General features: G+C 48.1%; 1 protein-coding gene across 1 annotated transcript in view; it reads left to right on the forward strand.

Moving 5' to 3' along the window:
- Positions 1-1,340: 1,340 nt before the first annotated feature.
- Positions 1,341-19,396, forward strand: part of DGCR2 (DiGeorge syndrome critical region gene 2) — a 44,747-nt gene continuing 26,691 nt past the window's right edge. The window contains exon 1 of the mRNA XM_084539260.1: positions 1,341-1,691. Coding sequence (XP_084395386.1) covers positions 1,613-1,691 — 79 coding nt within the window. The 5' untranslated portion in view covers positions 1,341-1,612. The remainder of the gene's footprint in view (positions 1,692-19,396) is intronic.

Here is a 19,396-nt window from a genome sequence, read left to right on the forward strand (position 1 = left end):
GAGCTACGGAGGCTGTCGGCAGTGAGCGACGCTGCGAGGGGCAGCGCTGGCCTGCAAGGAATTGTGGTGGCCCCCGTGGAGCTGGGGCCGTGGCCCGAGGTGGGGCTGTGATGTGGTAATATCGGTGCCCACGTTACAGGGTCTGTGCGGGAAGGGGCAGCCCAGGGCTCGGCTCCGTGGGGGAAAGGAGATGGTGAGGGATCCCTGCACAAGGGCTTCTTGTTTGCGTAAGTGGGAAGAAAAACTGGGGCATTCTGGCTCTTCAGCAGTGTTGGTTTTGGCAAGGGCAGGCTGTAATTGTTAGAGAAAGTTACGAGAACCGTTACTGAAGAGCCAGGAGGATTGGGATGAGTTGCTGGAGGCAGGAGGCAGGCCCCGTGCCTGAAAGCAGCAGAGGGGTGGCACGGGGCTGGCGGGGGCTGCAGCCTGGCCCCGCAGCTCTGCTCGTGCCACGGGCAGCCTCTGCCGTGCTTGGGGCCCTGCGCTGCTTCCTCCTGCCCTGGACGTTTCGCACGGATGGGAAGCTGTGGTTGGAAACACTGGGTTATTTTGGGGTTATTTTGGAGGACTGGGCTGTTCCTCTGCAAAAATAAGGGAAACGAATCCAGCCGGGCAGGGGAGGGGGAGATGGTGCCGTGACTGCTTCCCCCTCGGTGCAGTCCTCATCCCTGGGTTATCGGGCCCGGGCCCCACTCCTGCTGGGACGCTTCGGGCTGTGCCGGGGGCCCTGGGTGCGAAGCGAGGACGGAGCAGCCCCCGCTTGGCTTGGGGCACTGCTCCCACCCCACGCTCAGGCCCCAGGTGAGGTGGGCTTGGGGTCCGGCTGCCTTTGGGGTCAGCACACCCCAACCTGGTGGGCTGGGAGCTGCGTCTGCCCGCGGCATCGTGGGGAAGGAGCCCCCGGGGCTGGGGCTCGGCTCCTGAGGGGCGCAGGGCGAGAAGCTTCAGGCAGCGTGCGGGGTGCCACTCACCCCTCGTCTCATTAATTAAATATTAATTAAATATTAATAAAAAACAAATAAATAATTAAAAAAAAAGCACCTCAGCTGTTAGCCCTGCTTTTGGCTGCACCCCCCCAGGCACCATCAGAGGTTTGGGTGCCCCCTCCCCACCCTCCCCCCTTGTTTTAGGTGCCCCCCCCCCCCCCCCGGGTACCCCCCCACAGGTACCCCCCCCCCCCTTTTGGCCACCCCCCTCCCCTCACCCCCCTCCCACCCCTCAGTGGGCGTGGCCTCCCTCCCGCCCCGCCCACCCCCGCGCCGCCGATTGGCCGGGAGGGGGCGTGGCGGCGGCGGGGCCGGGGCGGTGAGGCGGCGGGGAGGCGCGGCCGCCATCTTGTGCGTCGCCGGAGCCAGGCGAGGGGCCCGCGGCGCGGCGCCGCCCCGACCTCCGCGCTCCCCCCCGCCGCAGCCAGGGCCGCCCGCAAAGCCCCGGGGCGGCGGCGGACGGGGCGGGGAAGAGCCCGGTGCGGCCCGGGGGGACCCGCGGCGGTGGCGGCTCCTCCTCCTCTTCCTCCTCCTCCTCCTCCTCCTCCTGCCGCTGCCCTTCCTCCCGCCTCCCGTCGCCCCGCGGCTTTGTGGCGCTGCGCCGGGGGAGGATGAACGGAGGATAAATGGTGCCCAAAGCGGACAGCGGCACCTTCCTCCTGCTCTTCCTGCTGGTGCTGAGCATCACCGAGCCGCTGCGGCCAGGTAGGGGCGGCGGGGCCGGGCCTTCCTCCCCCTCCTCCTCCTCCTCCTCCTCCTCCTCCTCGGCTGCCCCCGGTGCAGCCCCGGGGGCCTCGGCCCGGAGCTGGCCGCAGCCGGGGGGTCGCGCCCCGAGCGGGGCTCCCGCCGAGCTCCCTGCCCCTAAAAGCGCCCAGGGGGGGATGCCCGGGGGGCGGCGGCGCCCGTGCAGGCTGAAAGCGGCTTCTGATATTTGGGGGGGAGTTTGGGGGTCGGGGAGCCCCGGTGGGGCCCTGCGTGGCCCCGCGCTTCGTTACCGGGGGCTGCGCTCAGCTGGCTCCGTGCTGCGCCCCCAGCCCCCTCCGTGGGTGAGGCTCCCGGGGGGCACCCGCAGCACCCCCACACCGCCCCCTTCCCGAGCCACTCCGAAAAGAAAATCCTCGTGGCATCTCGCTGCTCCTGTCGCCTTCCCGCTTCTCTTCTCGCTTCTTTCCTCCTTCCAGCGTGATGGCGAAATCCATGCGGCCGGCGCGGTGGTTTGAAGCGTCAGCGCTGTTAACTTTCCCCGAACGCTTGGTGCGTGCTGGCTGAAGGCTCCCACTCCTCCAACTCCGCCGCTCGGTTCAGGTTTCTCCTTGGGTGCTGAGCTCCCTCGGAGCTTGGCAGAGCTCTCGCCCGTCTCCGGCTGCTCCTGCCAAAGAGGATCGATAGCCAGAGCGCGGGGCGGCCTCGCAGGTTTGGAAGCTGTCCTCCCGTTGCAAAGGGAGGGTACTCCTGGGCGATCCTCACCCTTGGTAAATAGGAAAGTAAGAGCGGCGGCGTTCCTCTGGTAGCTTCGAAATTCCCTCATCCTTCCTCTTCAAAATAGCTTTTACAACCCAAACCAATAAAACATAACCGTGTTAGTGAAGTGTGCACCAGCAAGTTCTCGGTACGGCTGAAACACAATTGGGTCAGTGTAGGCAGCCTCGCTGAAATAACTAACTTGGATGTTGAAACTGCTGCGTGTGTGACTTGCTTTGTTTTATCTTGTTTTTTTGGCACCGTTGGCAGCGCTGTGTGTATATATAGGGCTTATGATGTGCGCTTAAGTAGCCAAAAAAAAGAGTTGCCAACCTAGCTAGTATTGTTACAGCTAGAGGCTTGTATGTGGGAGAAGATACTGCGTGAAACTGATTTCAGGCAAATTCCTTTATAGCTGGCACTAAGTGCTATGGGCAGCCAAACTGCTGGCTGGAAACATTCAGCAGAGATTCACGGTTTTGTGTCCTTTTACAGGTGGGTTTGGCCCTGACCCCCAAGGTATGGAACTGGGCATTGTAGCCTCCTAAAAACTAGGCACTGGTACTTTCCATGCTGTGTCAGAACGGTTGCTGCTCTCGTATGGTATCAAATGTCAGTTAGCAGCTGATGCTTGATGGAGGAAGACAAGTTTTTCGTTGAATTTTGCTCCTTTAAGGTGAATGTTTTTTTTTTTTCACGGTTGCTCTCATGTATCTGCTTTGGAGATCTGTGGTCTTGTAGCTACGCTGGCAGAAACATCCTGCTTGTAAACATGCCCCAACTGTCATCGTCTCGGGTTGTACAACGCTGGCTTTGAAACCTGTAGCGTTAGGATTCCTCCGCAGCAGCTCCATATGCATCGCTTGAACCTTGCGCGAGCCATATGTGTCGTCCCATATGTACCGCGTGGTTGTGCGTGGAACCATATGTCAGGTACGGACCTCAGTTCACCTTCGCGTGAAGTAATGCAGCCACGTGCAGCCTGGCATCTGGGACTCAGCGCTGTTGGAGGAATTTCCGAATTCCTTCTGGGATGCCCTCGCCCATCCTGTTTACTGGAGCGCCCTGCTTGAGCTGTCCATGGTGATGCCTGTCCTGCTCTCGGGGACGGCCGTGAGCTTGGGTCATCTCTCCAAGGTGACCCTTGTGTCCCTCCGCCAAGGTTTGCTATCAACTTGCTTCACATACCACCTCAAATAGATCACCTCTTTAGTAGATTAAATGGTGCCGGGGTTTATCCTGAGATAAAAGGTGCAAATAGGGAAAATCCGGTTCATGCAGGGATGCGCAGAACCAAATTTCCCATTTTAAACAATGGTAATGATAGTGAGGTCTCCCTTGTCTCTTCTGGGCAAGTATATGGATGTCTTCACAAAGAGTTAGAATAGTGCCTGGAATTTATTTTTCCTGGTGGTGTTTGTTTTTCTTCCTGCTTCTTTAAACCTGGGTATTGTAGCAACTGTCGTACTGGTTTACAAAGGATGCCTGCAGCTTGCTTAACTTAAATCTGTACTTGGAGCTATCAAATGAGTGCTGCAGAGTGATGGGAGGTTTTATGTACTCGGAGATGAATGTGTAGTCCCTTCACAATTCAGTCCCGGCGAATCAGGCACCTCTTTGTACTTCCATGTTAATTTGACACTAGCTTTGTATCCGTGTTCTTGCTGTGCTCTTCAGATAAATAAAACCTTCTTTTAAGCCTCCTCAACTGTAGTATCTTTTCAGGCGAGCTGAAAGGCAGTGAGTTTACAGGAACCTATTTTTTCTGCGTTTAGGGTGAGATAGTTTCTCTCCTCATTTATTAAAAGCTAATTTATATTTCCTTTCTTTGTGGATTTTTCTGTCTTGGTTACAGAAGTCCGTTTTGCACTGTTGCCATCACTGACATCAGGTACATCCATCAGCACTGGCTGTGGAGATGCAGATTCCTAAAGCTACCATGGGCAGTTACGTTTTTCTGAGCTCGTGGGCTTTTAATGCCAGTTTTGTGCCTTTGAGAATCTCAGCTTGGACATGTTTGTCCCACAGTGTCTCTTTCCCTTTTCTTTCCCTTTCTGTTTTGACCACCAACTGTTCCTTTTGGCTACTGGTCTGCTTTATAATGCATTGTTGCAAGTTCTTTTTTGTTTGTTAGCAGAGCATTTCTCCTTAGCTGGCGTTACTCATTATCTTTGGAAGCTGCTAACATGGAGTTGAATGTGTCAGACCTTTGCAACTACATGGGTGTACAGGGAAAGACTGCCGTAATGTTTCGGTTAAACACTGACTAAATTGACTGTATCTGCTGTACAGACACTTGTTTGAGCTCTTCACTGTGGTAGGGTTTGGCTTAATATCTTTTCCAGGAGACCTCAAAACATCTGCCTCAGGTTGTTGACCTGAGAGCTGTTGCTTTTAGGTAAAGAAGTATTTTGGTGATGTTTTCACTGAATCGCAGTAACCTGTACTGGTGCCAGGCTGGATTTAGACACTCGTGTGTTTTTGTCAGTTGTCTGAAAAGCATCAGAGGTTGAAATCGTTAAGTATTCAGTTCTGTAGTATGGTTTGAGCATGTGTAAGAAGTTCCTGTCAACATCCCATCACAAAACTGAAAAGCGAAGGTTTGGGGGTCTCTATGGAGTATTAGGAGCTTAAACAGTCTGAGATGATCCAGACGGCACATTTCAGAGTAGTGTTTAGAGGATTAATTAAGATCATCATCGCTAACGACAATAACTTGTTTTCATGTTTCTCTAACAAGATACTGCTGCTTGCTAATGGAAAACACTTAAACGTGGTCAGGCTTTATATTGGATTTTGTAATAGTGGTTTAGTACAGAGGCTTGTGAATGTAGGTCATTGGGCTCTCTTGTTAGAGCATTTACCAGGCAGCTAAAAGCCAATTGAGTTCTCCTTCTTGCAGCTTTTTTTTTTCTCCACTTCAAAGCTGGCTAGGGGAAGTAATTCCATGACCTAAGTTTTGTTTCTAAAAAATTTGGCGCAACTTATCTGATGGGCAGCGCTCAGAACAATTTGTCGGAGCGAGGCGTCGCATGGCACAGCCCCACGGCCCCGGCTTGAAGCCGGCACCACCCCCGTGCCTTGGTGCTGCCCCTCGCTCCGTCCGTGTGGGGCTGAAACACGGCACGGCTCCTGGGGACAGAAGTCCGGACACACCCCTAATAAAACCGGCATGCTCTGCTGGAATTTGGCTGGTTTTTACTAATTATATTGCATTAGTTAATTCGGCGGAGGACTCAGTCATTAAACGTGACCTAGGCACAGCCTTCCTCTGCTCTGCAGAGGTTTCGTCAGCAAGCAAATGGGAACCCTCATTGTGCTTTCTGTTCACTGCCTCGACTGTAGAGAAAGCCATGGTGAGTGGTATTTATTCGGCTCCAGGTTCTTGCAGTCCCTGTCTGTGTGCAGCCGGATTCCCAGGTGAGGGCTCCGTGATGTCAGACAGCTTTTTTTTTTTTTTTTTTTTTTAATCTCTCCTCAGTCAGTGTTGCTGGAAGTCAGCCTGACCCCTTGCCGAGCCCCCTTTTTGTCAGCCTGCCAGTTCTTGTTTTTTCCCTCTCCTGTTAGATATCAGCCTTCTCTCTCCCTGGTGTTTCGGGGCTCTGCTGTTTGCTGTTGCTACGAGCTGCGAAGCGAGGGTGATGGATTTGAAAACTCTTCCTTGCAGCTGCTGCCAGTGTGGCAAGGCACGAGGCAGGCAGTGCCGGGCCTCGTTAGCAGGTCTGATGCTCTAAGGCTGCTGATGGTCAAGCAAACTTTGGGGCACCAGTGGGCTTGCTGCTCGCTGTGGCTGCAGTAAAGGAGGAGAAAAGTTTGTAGACAGAAGGCAGCTTGTGTGTGTGGGTTGGGTTCTCAGGGCAGAAGGGGAATTTGCACAGATGTGGCCTCTGTGTCCCCATGGTAGATTCGGGAGTGGACTAAGATGAGGGCAGAGCATGGGGCGCTGCTGCAGCCTCGCTGGTTGTCAGAGTGCCCTGTGTGCCTCCAGTGCCAGGGGAACGGCACAGCTCGATCCAAGAGTTAAGGGCTTCAGGAACTAAGAAGGAAAGATGTGAAATCCCCTGGTGAGTGTCAGAAAACCCACTGAGGCTTCAGCGATCTATTCCATCTCCTGGAATTAATTTAGGGCTGGTTTTGGTGTTGAATTGTAATGCAAGAGTGGTAGCTGTCTCTACAATCTCTTTGGGTAATGCTCAAGTCTCTGCTGTTGTTGTTTTTTTTTTTTTTTTTTAAATGTGATTTCTTGCAACTTTTATGAGGTTTCATTTCACTCCGTGGGGTGCCCAGAAATAACTTGTGCCGTGACTCGCGGGAGTTCCCGTTCTGCTCCTGGCTGTCAGGCAGTAGGGCCAGGAAGGGAGGGGGTGCGATACTGCACGCCTCGCTTTGTGTCCTGCTGCCCCGCGGCCAGGAGGGGTGCTGAGGTTTGAGGCAGTCCCCCTGCCTGTCCCAGCACCAAATCTCCTCGGCACAGGCAGTTCCCAAAGGCTAGCTAACCGTCTAGCACGTCTTTAATGATTTCCTGTGACAGAGTCTGAGCAGCAGATTCCTTTGGTACAGCTACTTGCCAATCTGTTGCTCATCCTGCCGTCGCAGCATATTATCCCTGTCTAAATACAGCACTGCACACGTATCTCTCACGCGCGGCACTTTTGAAGAGCAGTTTGCCAGCTTCCCAAGCCCGTCCTGGTGCCAGGGCCACCGGTGTTTAATCGCTGACAGTCCTTCCTGGCCGTGCTCCAGGCTGCCTGCCTCCTCAGAGGATTTAGGTACCCTCACGGCTCAGACACACCCTGACACAGCTGGCAGTATGGTTTGTACACAACCTGCTGAGAATCGAGGAGAAATCTGCATCATTTGGTGAAGTCACTGATGAGCTGTAGCGAGTGAATTCTCAAACAACTCAGTGGCTGAGTTGTTGGAAAACGCGAGTTCAGGATTAACCTTTAATTCGCGTTCCCCACACTGTCCAACCCTCTGGCACGGCGTGGTTTCCCATGAAATTTTTAGTGTTACCCTTGTGTTATAGGGTCAGCCTGCTGACGCTGTGTTGGCTACAGCATCGTAACGATGGTGGCTATACGGAGCTCCTGAGGAGGTGGTTGCCAGCGTTTGCCTCCTGATTAGATTATTGAGAAATACAAATTTTCTTAAGCTTAATGGGAATTGATAGTTGCCTCATTAACAGGAGCTAAACAACATAACATTCAGCTTCCTAGTTAATTAAAATTAAAGTTGGTTGATCTAACTGTGAATTTAGGTTCCACTGTTTATTGACTGGTGCTTTGCAGCCGTCAGCCAGCTCTGAGCACGGAAAGGTGGGTTCAGCTGTGTGAGTTACGTGACTCTTTGACTGCACTTAGGCTTTCGCTTCAGTTTTGTTCTTTAACTTACTGATTTTCTTCTTGTTGTACTTTAATTTATTAGTTCTATTTCCTGTGCTGTATCCTCTCCTTTACATGTTCTTCCTGTGCTGTGCTTCCCCTTACCTCTTGCTCTTTGGGCTGAATTACTTGGGGTACACAGTGAGGCTTTGTGGAGACCAAAGCTGGTGGAAAAAAAGGTACGAGGTGGCGTTTCTTGCAGAAGGACGAGCAGCCTCCGTGCTGGCTGCAGCTGTGATTTCCTGCGGCAGCCCTGGTGCTGTGACTGAAGTGCCCAAGTGTCTCCGGGGCTGAGTTTGGGCTCGGGTCTGGGGGCTGGAGTTGAGCACGGCCTTGGCACGGGCAGCAGGAAGGGATTTTATGGAGCTCTGGATGAGTGTTGTCCTGCAGCGTTTGTATTTATGGATTTGCTTTGTCCGTGCTCACATTTTGTTAGTGATTTGAGTAGAAAGGATTTCTTCTGCCTTAAGAGCGACGTGTTTTGTTCCATACACTTTAAAAACAACAGAAAAAAACAAATTATCCATCTTCTGATGACTGCTTGGTTTGAGTTTGTGCACTTTGCCTTGTGTATGCCACACTTGTAAAATACATTGCAACTTTTCTATTCTAGGGATGGTCAAAACTGCAGTTGTTTTATTTCTGAATTCATAAAATTGTTACGCCTAAATTGCTCTTTACTGGCTAAAATGCGACAAACACAAATGCAACTAACACAAAGGTGCTGTGTTACTGAGATCTTGGAGTGAATGATGAAAAGCTGGGCAAATTGGGAGTCTTGCAGCAGAGGCAGCCAAGTGCAAAGACTTACTGAGAAGCACCCCCCAGTTCTGGTGGAAGAGCGGAGATAAATCGCCCAAGGATGCTGCATTGTGTTAAGTGCTCATCTGTGGCTTTCTAAGCACAACAGGGTGGGATGAGAGTAATTTTTCTGCTGCTGTGACAGCTAAAAAATGGCAAAGCCAAAGTTCTGTGCTGTGATACCTGACACGCTCACATAATGGAAGGGGGTCGAGGAGCTGCAGGGCGCTGGCAGTGCGAGAGCAGGCGGAAGGCACGGGGAGCGATCCGCTGCTCTGGGTGGGTCGGGTGGCTCTTTGTGAACGCGTTGCACTTCTGTTTGCTGACTTCTGGTGGAAGCTGGGGTTTTGATATATGAAACTCCTCTCCAGGTACTCATTTGACTGCGGAGGAAGGCAGCACGCGGTCTCGCACGCTGCGGACACACGCACCAGGGGCTAGCGCTGGCTGCATTCCTGTCGTGTTCGGCTCCGCCGGAGCACTGGAATGCTATTCAAGGCACGAGCCATTTGCTCTGGTACATGACAGCTTCTGCACCAGCTACTTTGCAAAGGATAAAATGTGTTTTCAGCATCCGAGGTCAGAATGTTTCTGTGTATCAAATTTTTGCTTTCAAGTGTTCTGGGCGCTTGCTCCTCAAGTCTGGTGCAAGATGAAGGGAAAAAACAAAGCAGGAGCAAAAGCTTTTTTAGTGTGGGCGGCATTTGAATAGTGCTCGTGCATATAGATCATAGGATGATCGAATATCCCATGCTGGAAGGGACCCTCGAGGGTCATCGAGTCCAACTCCTGGCTCCGTACAGGACCACCCAACAATCAGACCGTGTGTCTGAGAGCATTGCCCAAATGCTTCTGTGGTGCCCTCACCCTGCTGGGCAGTTTCCTGTCTCCCTTAATTCTTAAATTCTTGTTTAAGACTGTGACCTTTAGGGCCCTGGGAAGAGCTTCTTCCATGATCATTTGGTTTTAAAATTAAGAAATGGGGTTAGTTTATGGAATTTTAGAATTTCATTACCTATTTGCTTGGCATTAAAGACTATCCCAGCAAGGTACTCTTAGTACACGCTTGACCTTAAATTGTGCACTTTGATTGAATTTGTTTGGATTGAAAGTTGAAGGATATGTTTAAAAGCTTCTGAATCCTTTACTGAAAAAAGATGTTGTGACATTCGCTTTTCTGTTTTCCTGCAAAGTAGAAACATGTGTTGTCTTGTTGGAAGTAAATGGGACAGCTTCCTAATACTCCTGAAATCTGGCAATTCCTACTTTCAGTTTAATGGTGGCTACAAATTAGCCTTGATTGCTCTGATAGTTCTTGAATTGCTCTTATCGTGTTTCATCTGAATACTCTTCTTGTTGAAACCTGACGTAAAGAAAATACTCGTGTAGTTCACGTAAAACTTCAGATTTAAGTTTTCCTCTCTTGTCTCTGTAGTAACTGTTTTCTTGCTATTTTTTTTACGCCTACAGTTTACTTGGTCATGGGGAATACTCTTTCCCTGGTGATCTTTCTTAAGTGGAAGCAAAGCTTTGCGTAAGAACAAATGTTGTGCCTTAGCTGTTACTGGCCTGATAGCATGTATGCTTCTCTAACCCTGAGGATATGATTGTTTGGAGCTACTCTGACATGTTTAGAATTTTTGAGGTAGTTTTAGGTAGGCACCTAGCAGGTAATAAGATCTAGCAGTGCTGTCTGTATTGCTTTTATCAGGAGATTTCCTAGATCTCTTTTGAGCAGCATTCCAGCAAGCATCATCTGCACAGACTGTGGAAGAATGGTGCTTGTGTGCAAGTACCTCTGATGGCCAGCCTGCTCCTTCGGGGGATGCTGGCTCTGCTGGGTGGTTTTTGCAGTCCCAGGTGGCTCTGGGCGTGCTGGAGGAGGTACGGGATGGGGAGCTGTCTGGATGTCTTCTGTGAGGAAAGAGGTGCGGGTAATGCTGCCAAGCTTTTGAGGTACAGCTGAGAACATGATGCTTTTTCCTTGTTCAGAATAGCCCCAGCTTTGTGGAAAAAAAAAAGAAAATGTCCAAGAAGGGTCCGTGTACATTAATAAAAGATTTTAAAGTATTTAGATACATGGCAATATGAGGATCTTGGCATAAAAGCTGTTTTCAGGAGGTGAAGCTTTGAGGTGTGAGGACTGGGGATGGAACCAGGACGTAGCTAAGCCGAGGCACCCAAATAGCCACGTCGGTTTAAGTATTCGTGGTGTACGTGGGATAATCTGTCCTGACCTGAGGGTGTGGACTGTGAGGGGCAAAATCCGTTTTTTATGGTACTTTTTTCTTTAACTGAATTGATGAATTGCTGAGCATTTCACTACTGGTATCTTTCTAATGTTTTTTTTGTCTGTTGCTGCATTTGTTGGGCAAGTTAATGTGTCGTATGTGACTGTGTTTAAGTTTTGTGTGAGGTTGGTTTCTGAATGTGCATGACCATGGTTCCTAAGTAATGGGGGCTCAAGGACGCTGGACTCCATCGGGCTCATTTCCCACGTCCCTAAACTTCCTCTGCTGTAGGAAGCTCGCCTGCCACTGCAGTGGGAAGGGGCAAAAATTTGGGGTTGCATGGGTTTAAGTCTCTGTTGTGCTAAAACCTAAAGTCCCACCTCAGGCTTTACGTGCACGTCAGAAGTCCTGAACGAGGTTGTTAGTGTAGTGGAAACGTAGGCTTTAATTGTGGGCCATGTGAAAGGTTTCTTGAGTACCTGTGGCTTTGTATTGAATGCTTTCTTGTGCCAGTGCTGTGTTTTGCTCTTCCCTTCTGCCTATCTACTTATTATCATAATATTGCAGTTTTTTAGGGAAAAAAAAGGCAAGCCAAGCTGTTGCTTAGCTGCTACGCTCACTGTTAGGAAAATAAAATGTTTTTCAGCCTATAGTGCTGCATTGCATAGTTCAGTCTTTTAGCTCAGTTCAAATAGCAAATTTGGTTTTGCTGTTTGGTTTTAGTGGTACTGGGGAATTGGGAACTAGATTTTTTTTTTTTCTTTTTCAATCTTAGGAATAAGTAAGTGGCTGCAGTGATGAAACACAAAGTCTGTATTTTCTAAGACCTAGGAAATCACAGCCAGGGTTCCCATTCAAGAAGCTCTGGTGTTGTTGCTTTGGCTGAGTGCCGGGTCTCTCGCACTGCCTAAGGTTGTGTTGTGTGTGTGTGTTTTCTTTTTTCTTTTTCTTTTTTTTTTTTTTTTTTTAATCCTTTCTGGCATTGAATCTACCCTGCAGACAAAGAGCAGACAATGAATTGGAGTGAATGACACTTGTGAGCAAGAAGAAACTGGGTCAGTTCCAAGCTCCTGCAGGGTGTAGGTATGTTATCGATGAGAGTGGGGGGGGCGAGGGGAAGTAGCCTGCTAATGTTCCTGAACGCGATGTAAAATCTTTTGATGGATCTTTAGGGTCATTCAGCATAACTTACTGTGACAGAACACTGAGTAGCACAGAACGATCATTAGGGTTATTCATTAGGTTTTACAGTTTTCAGCTGAGTGCTGTCACAGTTTTAGTTCATGAAACTGCATGCTGAGGTCATGCAGAGAAATCAAATGCCTATAACATACACTTATTTTTGAATTTATAATACCACTTTGTAGGGACAAATAAGGTTAGAGTCTCTAATTTTGAGTTGCTGGGGCTGAGAGGAGATACTGGCAGTGTTTGGCTCTGTACGTGTAGCACAGAGCCCTGTTGGGTGTTTGTACTCCTGACCACGCGCAGGCCATGACCAACCAAAGCTGGGTGACCCGAGGGTCGTGCCGAGGCACAATTTCAGCAGCATGGGTGAGCATTGTGTCTTCTGTGGAGCTGACAGAGGTGCAGCACTCTGCTTCTGGAGGCTTTTAATCTGGAAAACAGTCAACAGAAACAACTTTACTGAGAAACTTTGTTTTATTATTTCATCTGTGGCATGAATAATTGTCTGATGGTGACTTGTGAGCTTCACATACAATTTTTCTTTGAAAATAAAGTGCTGTTATCATACTCTGTTTTTTCCCACTGCAGCTTTATTTTAAAGGCCTGTATGTACCCTGCCATGCTGAGGAGTAGCATAAGGGTGAATTTAAAGACAAGTAATGGCAGTAAGATTTGCCAGGTGACATTAAGAAACCTGCCATGGGACGAATGGGTAGGGAAAATTTCTCTGATCTGTAGCTGAGAGGAAATACCACTTAGGTACAACTTCATTTTCTGAGAGTGGTCTGTGTGGGATTGTGGGTGCTCGGTACCTCAAAGACAAGTTAAAAAAAAAATAAATGAGCAAACCTGTTCAAGGATCGTGTGTCGGAGCATCCTCAAGCACAGTTCGCCTCGTTTCTGTTGTTAAAAGCTCTCCTTCAGTGAGTGACTTCTCACCGCCACGAGCCATCGCACCCGGGCTGCTGTTGGGCTCTCTACGTGCTGGCACGCTTTCAGCAATCACTTTTGTACCAGATTCGGTACCTGCTCCAGTGAGCTTCGGCTGTGGGTCCAAGAGAGGCTTCAGTCAAGAAAACTGCTTTTCAAGTAGAGTGGAGAGGGGTTTTCTGTTTGCTTCATGCTTCCAGTGAGGATTAAATGAAGAGAACCGTTGTGGTATTGTGCTGGAATTGTCGAGAATATTTTAAATTTCTCTTGCTTCAGTAAATACCAATCTAGAGAAGTATGGGTTATGTTATGCTTCCTCCTGAGCATAAATATTAGCTCTGGGGCTCTGTGTGTTGTTGTGATGAAGATGCTTAGGGAGTGTGCTTTTGTTTGTTTCCCATGCTTGTTTGCAGGCATTTGTTGAGCACTGGTGCTGGGTAAAATCGCCAGGGGTTCAGGGCTCAGGGGGTTAGGCTCCTTGCTGAAGATACTAGGATCTAATCACGCTCGTACAGTGTACCGTGGGTCAGGATATATAGGATCAGTGATTTAAGAAAAAAGCCTCTTTAACTTTTAATACATTCATTCTTAAATGTGTTAGAATTGAAGCCATAGTGGAATGTGCAGGTACAGGTCTTAACCTAAGCGTGTAGGTTTATTGTGATAAAATATAAGCACGACCTGATGGGCAAAACACCATCTGCATAAGAAGAGTTACTGGGCTAAGCACTTGTAGTTGGTGTTTTTGTTAATGCACAGTCAACTTTTGATAACAGTAATTGCCTCTTTGCATGTGATCAGAATATTCTCTTACAGGTTGATTCGTCCGGTTCGATACAATGAGCAACTCTTCCATTGCGAAAGCAGGAATTGTTTTTGTTTTCCTTCAGTCTGTAAATAAATGCTATGCCAGAGGATCTACCAGATCCTGTCTTGAGAAATCTGAACGAAATCAGTGAAGTAAACAAGGTACGCACACAACTTGCAGTGTTCATTAAAAGTTGGAAGTACGTGGCTTTGTGCGGAAGTTTCTTTTCCATTTCATGCATTTCAGTTACAGTAATAGTTTATAATTGAGATAACATTAAATGCTGGTTTTGTGCATTTAATCAAATTTCAATTTCCATACAAATGAAGCTCAGTAGACAAGAACAAATAATTAACATAGGAGATGAAAAGTGCCACTTACTTGTCTTAAAAACTGAAATAGATTCAAATCAGGGCTAGCTGTGTAAACACTAAAAGCTAACACGCATCAGTAATGTTAGCTACCAAGAGTATCTTAATGTATCAGACTTTACTGACTGATGAATCTCTGTAATAAAGAGAAATTAAGTCATTGTGACTAGAAGAACCAGACCTCCATCGTCAGTGACTGCAGTCACTGAATTTAATCTCTGTATCAAAGCTCTCTCCTGAAGTGGGGCTTGTATTTTATAGGCTTCGGTTCAGAGCTGTAGCTCCCCAGCTGTATGCTTCATGCATATATTGACTTCTTAAATTGTGAACTGACACCGCTGGTTGCTGTCTCACCAGTGGTTTAACTGGGGTTAGCAATGTGTGGCCCAAAAGTAAGGGCCACGTGTCAGTGATACCCTTCTAGCTTGGGAGATTCTGCTTTCAAGTGTTCTTTTTTTTCTCTGGGTCTTTGAGATGGTAAACATTGGTGTCTTGGAAATATAAGGCTGAAATGTGGATTTTGAGAACCTTGATGTGCTCACATAGTGCTTTATGGGAGATGTTTATTATATATACACCTGAGACGGAGCCTCTGGCACTTTTATTGGATGTAGAATTTCACTGGGCTGAGTTCCTTTTATGTCTTGGTCTTCAACTGAGGCAGATTAAATAAACCTGTAAGACAGTATTGAACGCTCTGTCACCCTAGCTTGTTTTCTCAGAAGTGTTTTGATGGGTAAATAGTGCCTGTAGACCAGAAAGGTCCGTGGGTAGCTGGCTTGTGTCACTTGGCAGGAGTTTTCAGAGCTTGGTGGGCTTTGCCCCTCACACAGATGTACTGCCACCTCTGCTGCTTCTGATATCTCCGCGCTGTGCTCTGGTGCAGCTCGTGGTGGGGCAGAGCTGCAATTCTGCTCGGTGGTGAAAGCTTTTCTTACCTCAGTCTGGTGAGGGTCCCGGCCCTGTTCGCAGGGCAGCCTCTGCTAGCACGGGGCTGAAAGTAGTTCTGCTGCTGCCAAAAAAGCACCTGCAATCCAAGTGTGATCAGAAGGAGGCTTCTGTAGGAGCTAAGTAAATGGAGTGTACGAGCTTGGTGGGCACACACCCCCGCGTTAACTGATGCTAGAGCTGGACACTGCATTTCTGCTGCATTTGTTGGAGCACATGTTTTTTTTCTGGTCGCGGGGGAGCTACCCATAGCTGGTCTGGCTTTATGTTAACGTGGGCAGACGTCTGATTTGGTCAGAAGCTTGCTCTTTCAAAGCGAGCTCATCAAATTAATTCAGAAAACTGCACTAGCAAGGTGGACTTGTATTGAATCAACACTTTGTTTCTTGTGGCTGTTACAGTCTTGATTTGATATTGGAAGCTCCAAATGAGATTTACTGTGCTGAGAACTGGTCACAGGTACTGGATGTGGATCCTCTCAGTCTTGCTTTCGATTACAACATTTCTTTTGAGGAACTAATCATCCCTGTGCCCTTTGCATGAAAAAGGGGAAAGATAAGCAGGAAATTAGTTCCAGTTTCAAAGAAAATAAGTGGTGTCCTTGTCCAAACTCAGCTCTGAAAGGCTTGAAATGAAATATAATGAAATATCTAAGAAATAGAGGTTGCAGTTAGTGTAGCACCCAGTGCAGCACGCTTACCAACTCCACGTGTGCATCTGCTGCAGGATCACTGCGCTGCGACTTGCACGTGTACAGGCCCCAGAAGGGAAGCGTCCTCAATTATTCAGAAAGATTAAATGAGATGATTAAACCTAGGAGGGCTTCCTGCATCGTCTTATAATGGAGACAAGGTGTTTGTTTTATGAAACCTGCGAAACTGTGCTGGAAGTTAAAACGTGCGGGTGGCTGTTTTATCCATCTGTCACGCGGTCTTCCTGGTTGAAGATAATGTGTAAATGACCATTTTGAGCACTTAGCAGAAAATCTGGAAATTAGTGTGCCATAAAAGCAGGGGGGAGGAAGCTCATTGAACCCTGTGTTGAACTACGTGATGGGTGCAGTGAAACATCTGGCGTTAGACATGGCATTGTGAAAATCTTTGCTGGAACAAAAGCTTTCTGTGGCAGTGCGAACAACCACTTTGAAAACTTTTTTCCCCCTATAAAACCTGGATTCTTATTTTAGTCAAAAATCTTGTTGATTTTGTTAGTGCCTAACTTAGAAAAAAATACTTGGCAGCTAAATGAGACGGAGACTTGTTTATATGGCACTGTTTAAATGTATTTACAATCTCGCTTGGAATTTCTGGTGTTTGATTAAGTTTCCAACTGTGCTGTAAGTTTTGTTTTAAATTTCAAACAACAGATCTGCCGCTAGCTTTGGCAAAGCTGCTTTCAGGTGAGTGACTCCCGAGGGTGGATTATGTTACCTAATGATGCGTCCCATTAAATCAATATTGTTTTTTTGGCCTTTGCTTGACAGTAAGCTTAATATCGTGCTATATGTTAAGCTTGTAGAACTGATACAAAGTCTGACTGGTTTTTCTTTTTCTCTTTTTATAAAGCTAAGGTGTTCTTTGTTTCTTGCTCCTGTTGGCCAATTTGTAGCTCTTAGGTGCTGCTTAGAGAGAACAGGTGGCCGGAGACTATATGTTAGTGGATGATGCTTCTGAAAGGAAAACGTGAGTTCAGGTAGGAGCGTGCTGGTGGGCTGGCAAGGTGCGGGGTGTTGGAGGGAGAGCACAGGAGCCGCATCCAGGAGAGCTGGCCCCTGCTCTCAGTCTCATCTCTTCGGAGGCAGCCTTTGGCCAGCTGTGCCATTTTCCTGCGCTTCATTTTAGGCACTGACAGAAGGATGCAGTAGCTGGCAAGATTGAGGGTTAACATTCTAGAAGTGCTTTGAGATGGCGAATTGAAGACGACTTATAACAACACCTTGCTGCTTGAAGTGTTTTCACATTCTCGCACCCTTGAACTTTGTAATGGTTTGTAAATTTATGCCCTGTAAAGAGCTACAGCTGTTGCTGTTTCCATTGTTTGCTTGCTTCACTTCATCCCAATGAATAGATACATTTGCTCTAAAGTGAGACTTGTATACCAAATTTTGTGCTGCACCAGAGAAGACTGTTTGATTCTTACAAGCAAAAGTACCCTTTTACACTAGAAGCTCGTGTGTGGATCCTAATTCTGCTGATTTAACTCGCCGTGTCCTATGTGAGCACAGGAGGTAGCTGTGTTTCCAGTTTTTGACTTGTGGCCAGTTGCTGACCACTGCGTGATGTGTTTGTACCTGTGCTGCAACAGGTGCCAAACTTACTGCATTTCATATTTCCTAACAGTACCAAAAGTCTTTCTGCTTTAACAGCTGGCAGCAATTAGGTGTGTGCAGTGCTGCTTTGCTGCTGTTTTGGAGCATGGGGAGAGAAGAGGAGCTGGCAGTTTGAGATGCTTTTCTTCCTCATCCTCTTGCTGCAAGTTACCATCAGAGTTGGCACAGAAGCAGGTCACCAGGGATGTCCCAGCTGAGCACAGCCCCCTCTGGGGAGTCCAGGTGGGAGAGGTGGGCAGGTTTCCTCAGGTGGCTGCGTGTTGTGTGTCTTTCATGCTAAAACACGATGGGCAGCAACCAGAAGCAGAACAATTAAGCTGAAGCTCTTCCAGACGCTGCACAATGAATAAAGCAGTTTGGTCATGCAGGGAGGTGTGGGCTCAGGGCTCGGGTAGCTCAGGAAGCGTTACTGGTGGTGTTTTCAGCGTCTGGAGACTGGGTTTTGCAACCATGCCCTTTAGTGTCACTGTTCTCTCTGCAGCAGAATCGCCCAGCAGCTCCTGCTCCTTGCTGTGAAATAATGAGTGAACCTGACGGGGTGTGCTTTCCGTCGGGACCAAGTGCCCTGCTGGTTAACCCGAGCCGTGTTTTAATGAATGTGTTTTGTGTCCCCTCGTGTATACACCTTCTTCTTAGGGGATTGCCTGTAATGCAGGGAGCAGCCACATTACGGCACGTAACTGGCAGGTTTTAATGACAGAAATGTGGGGATGGGGCTGTTTGCTTATTTGAACCTAATTTTCATAATCACACCTAAAATAGTGCATATGGAACTGAAGAGAGACACGAAGTACACTTCGCAGGCTTTCCCACATGCTTTCCTGGGTGCTGTCTGTGAAAGGTAGGGCTGCAGAGCAGCTTTCTTCTCAGCTGTGTGCAACTTCCACTGAAATCGGGCGACAAGCAGGTTGAAAGGGTTCATTTGAAGTATTGAATTGCGTTTTGCCATTGTTGGAGGAAGGTGTAATGGAAACCTGTAGCTGGGCTGAAAGCAGCCTCTCGTGTTGAAAACATCTTCCAGAGGCTCCGGTGTAAATTCAGTACTTGGAATGGCAGTGGTTGAACTTCTTAAGAAACTTTATGCTTCATGCTGATGCTGTGCAAACCGTGGTAAAACAGGCTGCGATGATTTATTGAGTTGATGCTTTCCTGTGAACTTAAAATTTGAGTTTAATTTTCAACTTCAGTTGTATTTTTTTGTAGCTTTAGCTTTATCTTTTTTTCTTGCTACATTGGACAAGTGAAGCTTAACCTTTTACTCCCATAATCACAAACTTTCTTCCCTTCTTTGGGCTGAATAAATTTCTTCAGGTTTTGTTCAGGGGAAAAAAGTCATCACATGTGACCTAAGCTACGAGGTGTGTGGGGTGGTGGCGGTTTCTTGGTTTTATTTTTTTATTTTTGTTTCCCTGCTTGTAATATTTCCACTGTGCTCTTTGCTGTCAGCGGATTGGATTGAATAAAACTCTAACTGGGTCAGAGCGCTCCTTGTCTTGCTGTCGTGTGCTGCTGCCGGGAGCAGTCAGGCAGGTCTGCTTGAGCTCCTTGTGCTTTGGTGACCTGGGTGTTTGCTCCGAGTAGGTGGTGTACGAGGAGCATGTGTCCGCTTCCATTCTGCTAGCAGAGCAGCTCTGGGATTTGGAGAGAAACAGGCACTGTTTCATGCTGTTTTAATATCTGGGTGTCTTCAAAAGAAGTGGGTTTGAGTCTACGATCAAACAATAAGCCTATCAAACAATATCCTATACTAATTATTAGGTATATGGGTATGGGTCTGGTTGACAGTGGGTGATTGCGTATCTTATTTTGCATGGCTGTGTTGTCCGGAAATTTAAACGTAACCTCTGCCTTAACTTAGTTTAGACGTGCATTTCGGGAAGGTGACAGTTGCGATAGAGCTTCTTCTCTTAAGCTGTAAACTGTGGATGAGAGAACGTGCATCTATATTGTAAATTGCTT

The sequence above is a fragment of the Aythya ferina genome (assembly GCF_964211825.1).
Source record: "Aythya ferina genome assembly, chromosome: 17".
In the NCBI taxonomy this organism is placed as follows: Eukaryota; Metazoa; Chordata; class Aves; order Anseriformes; family Anatidae; genus Aythya; species Aythya ferina.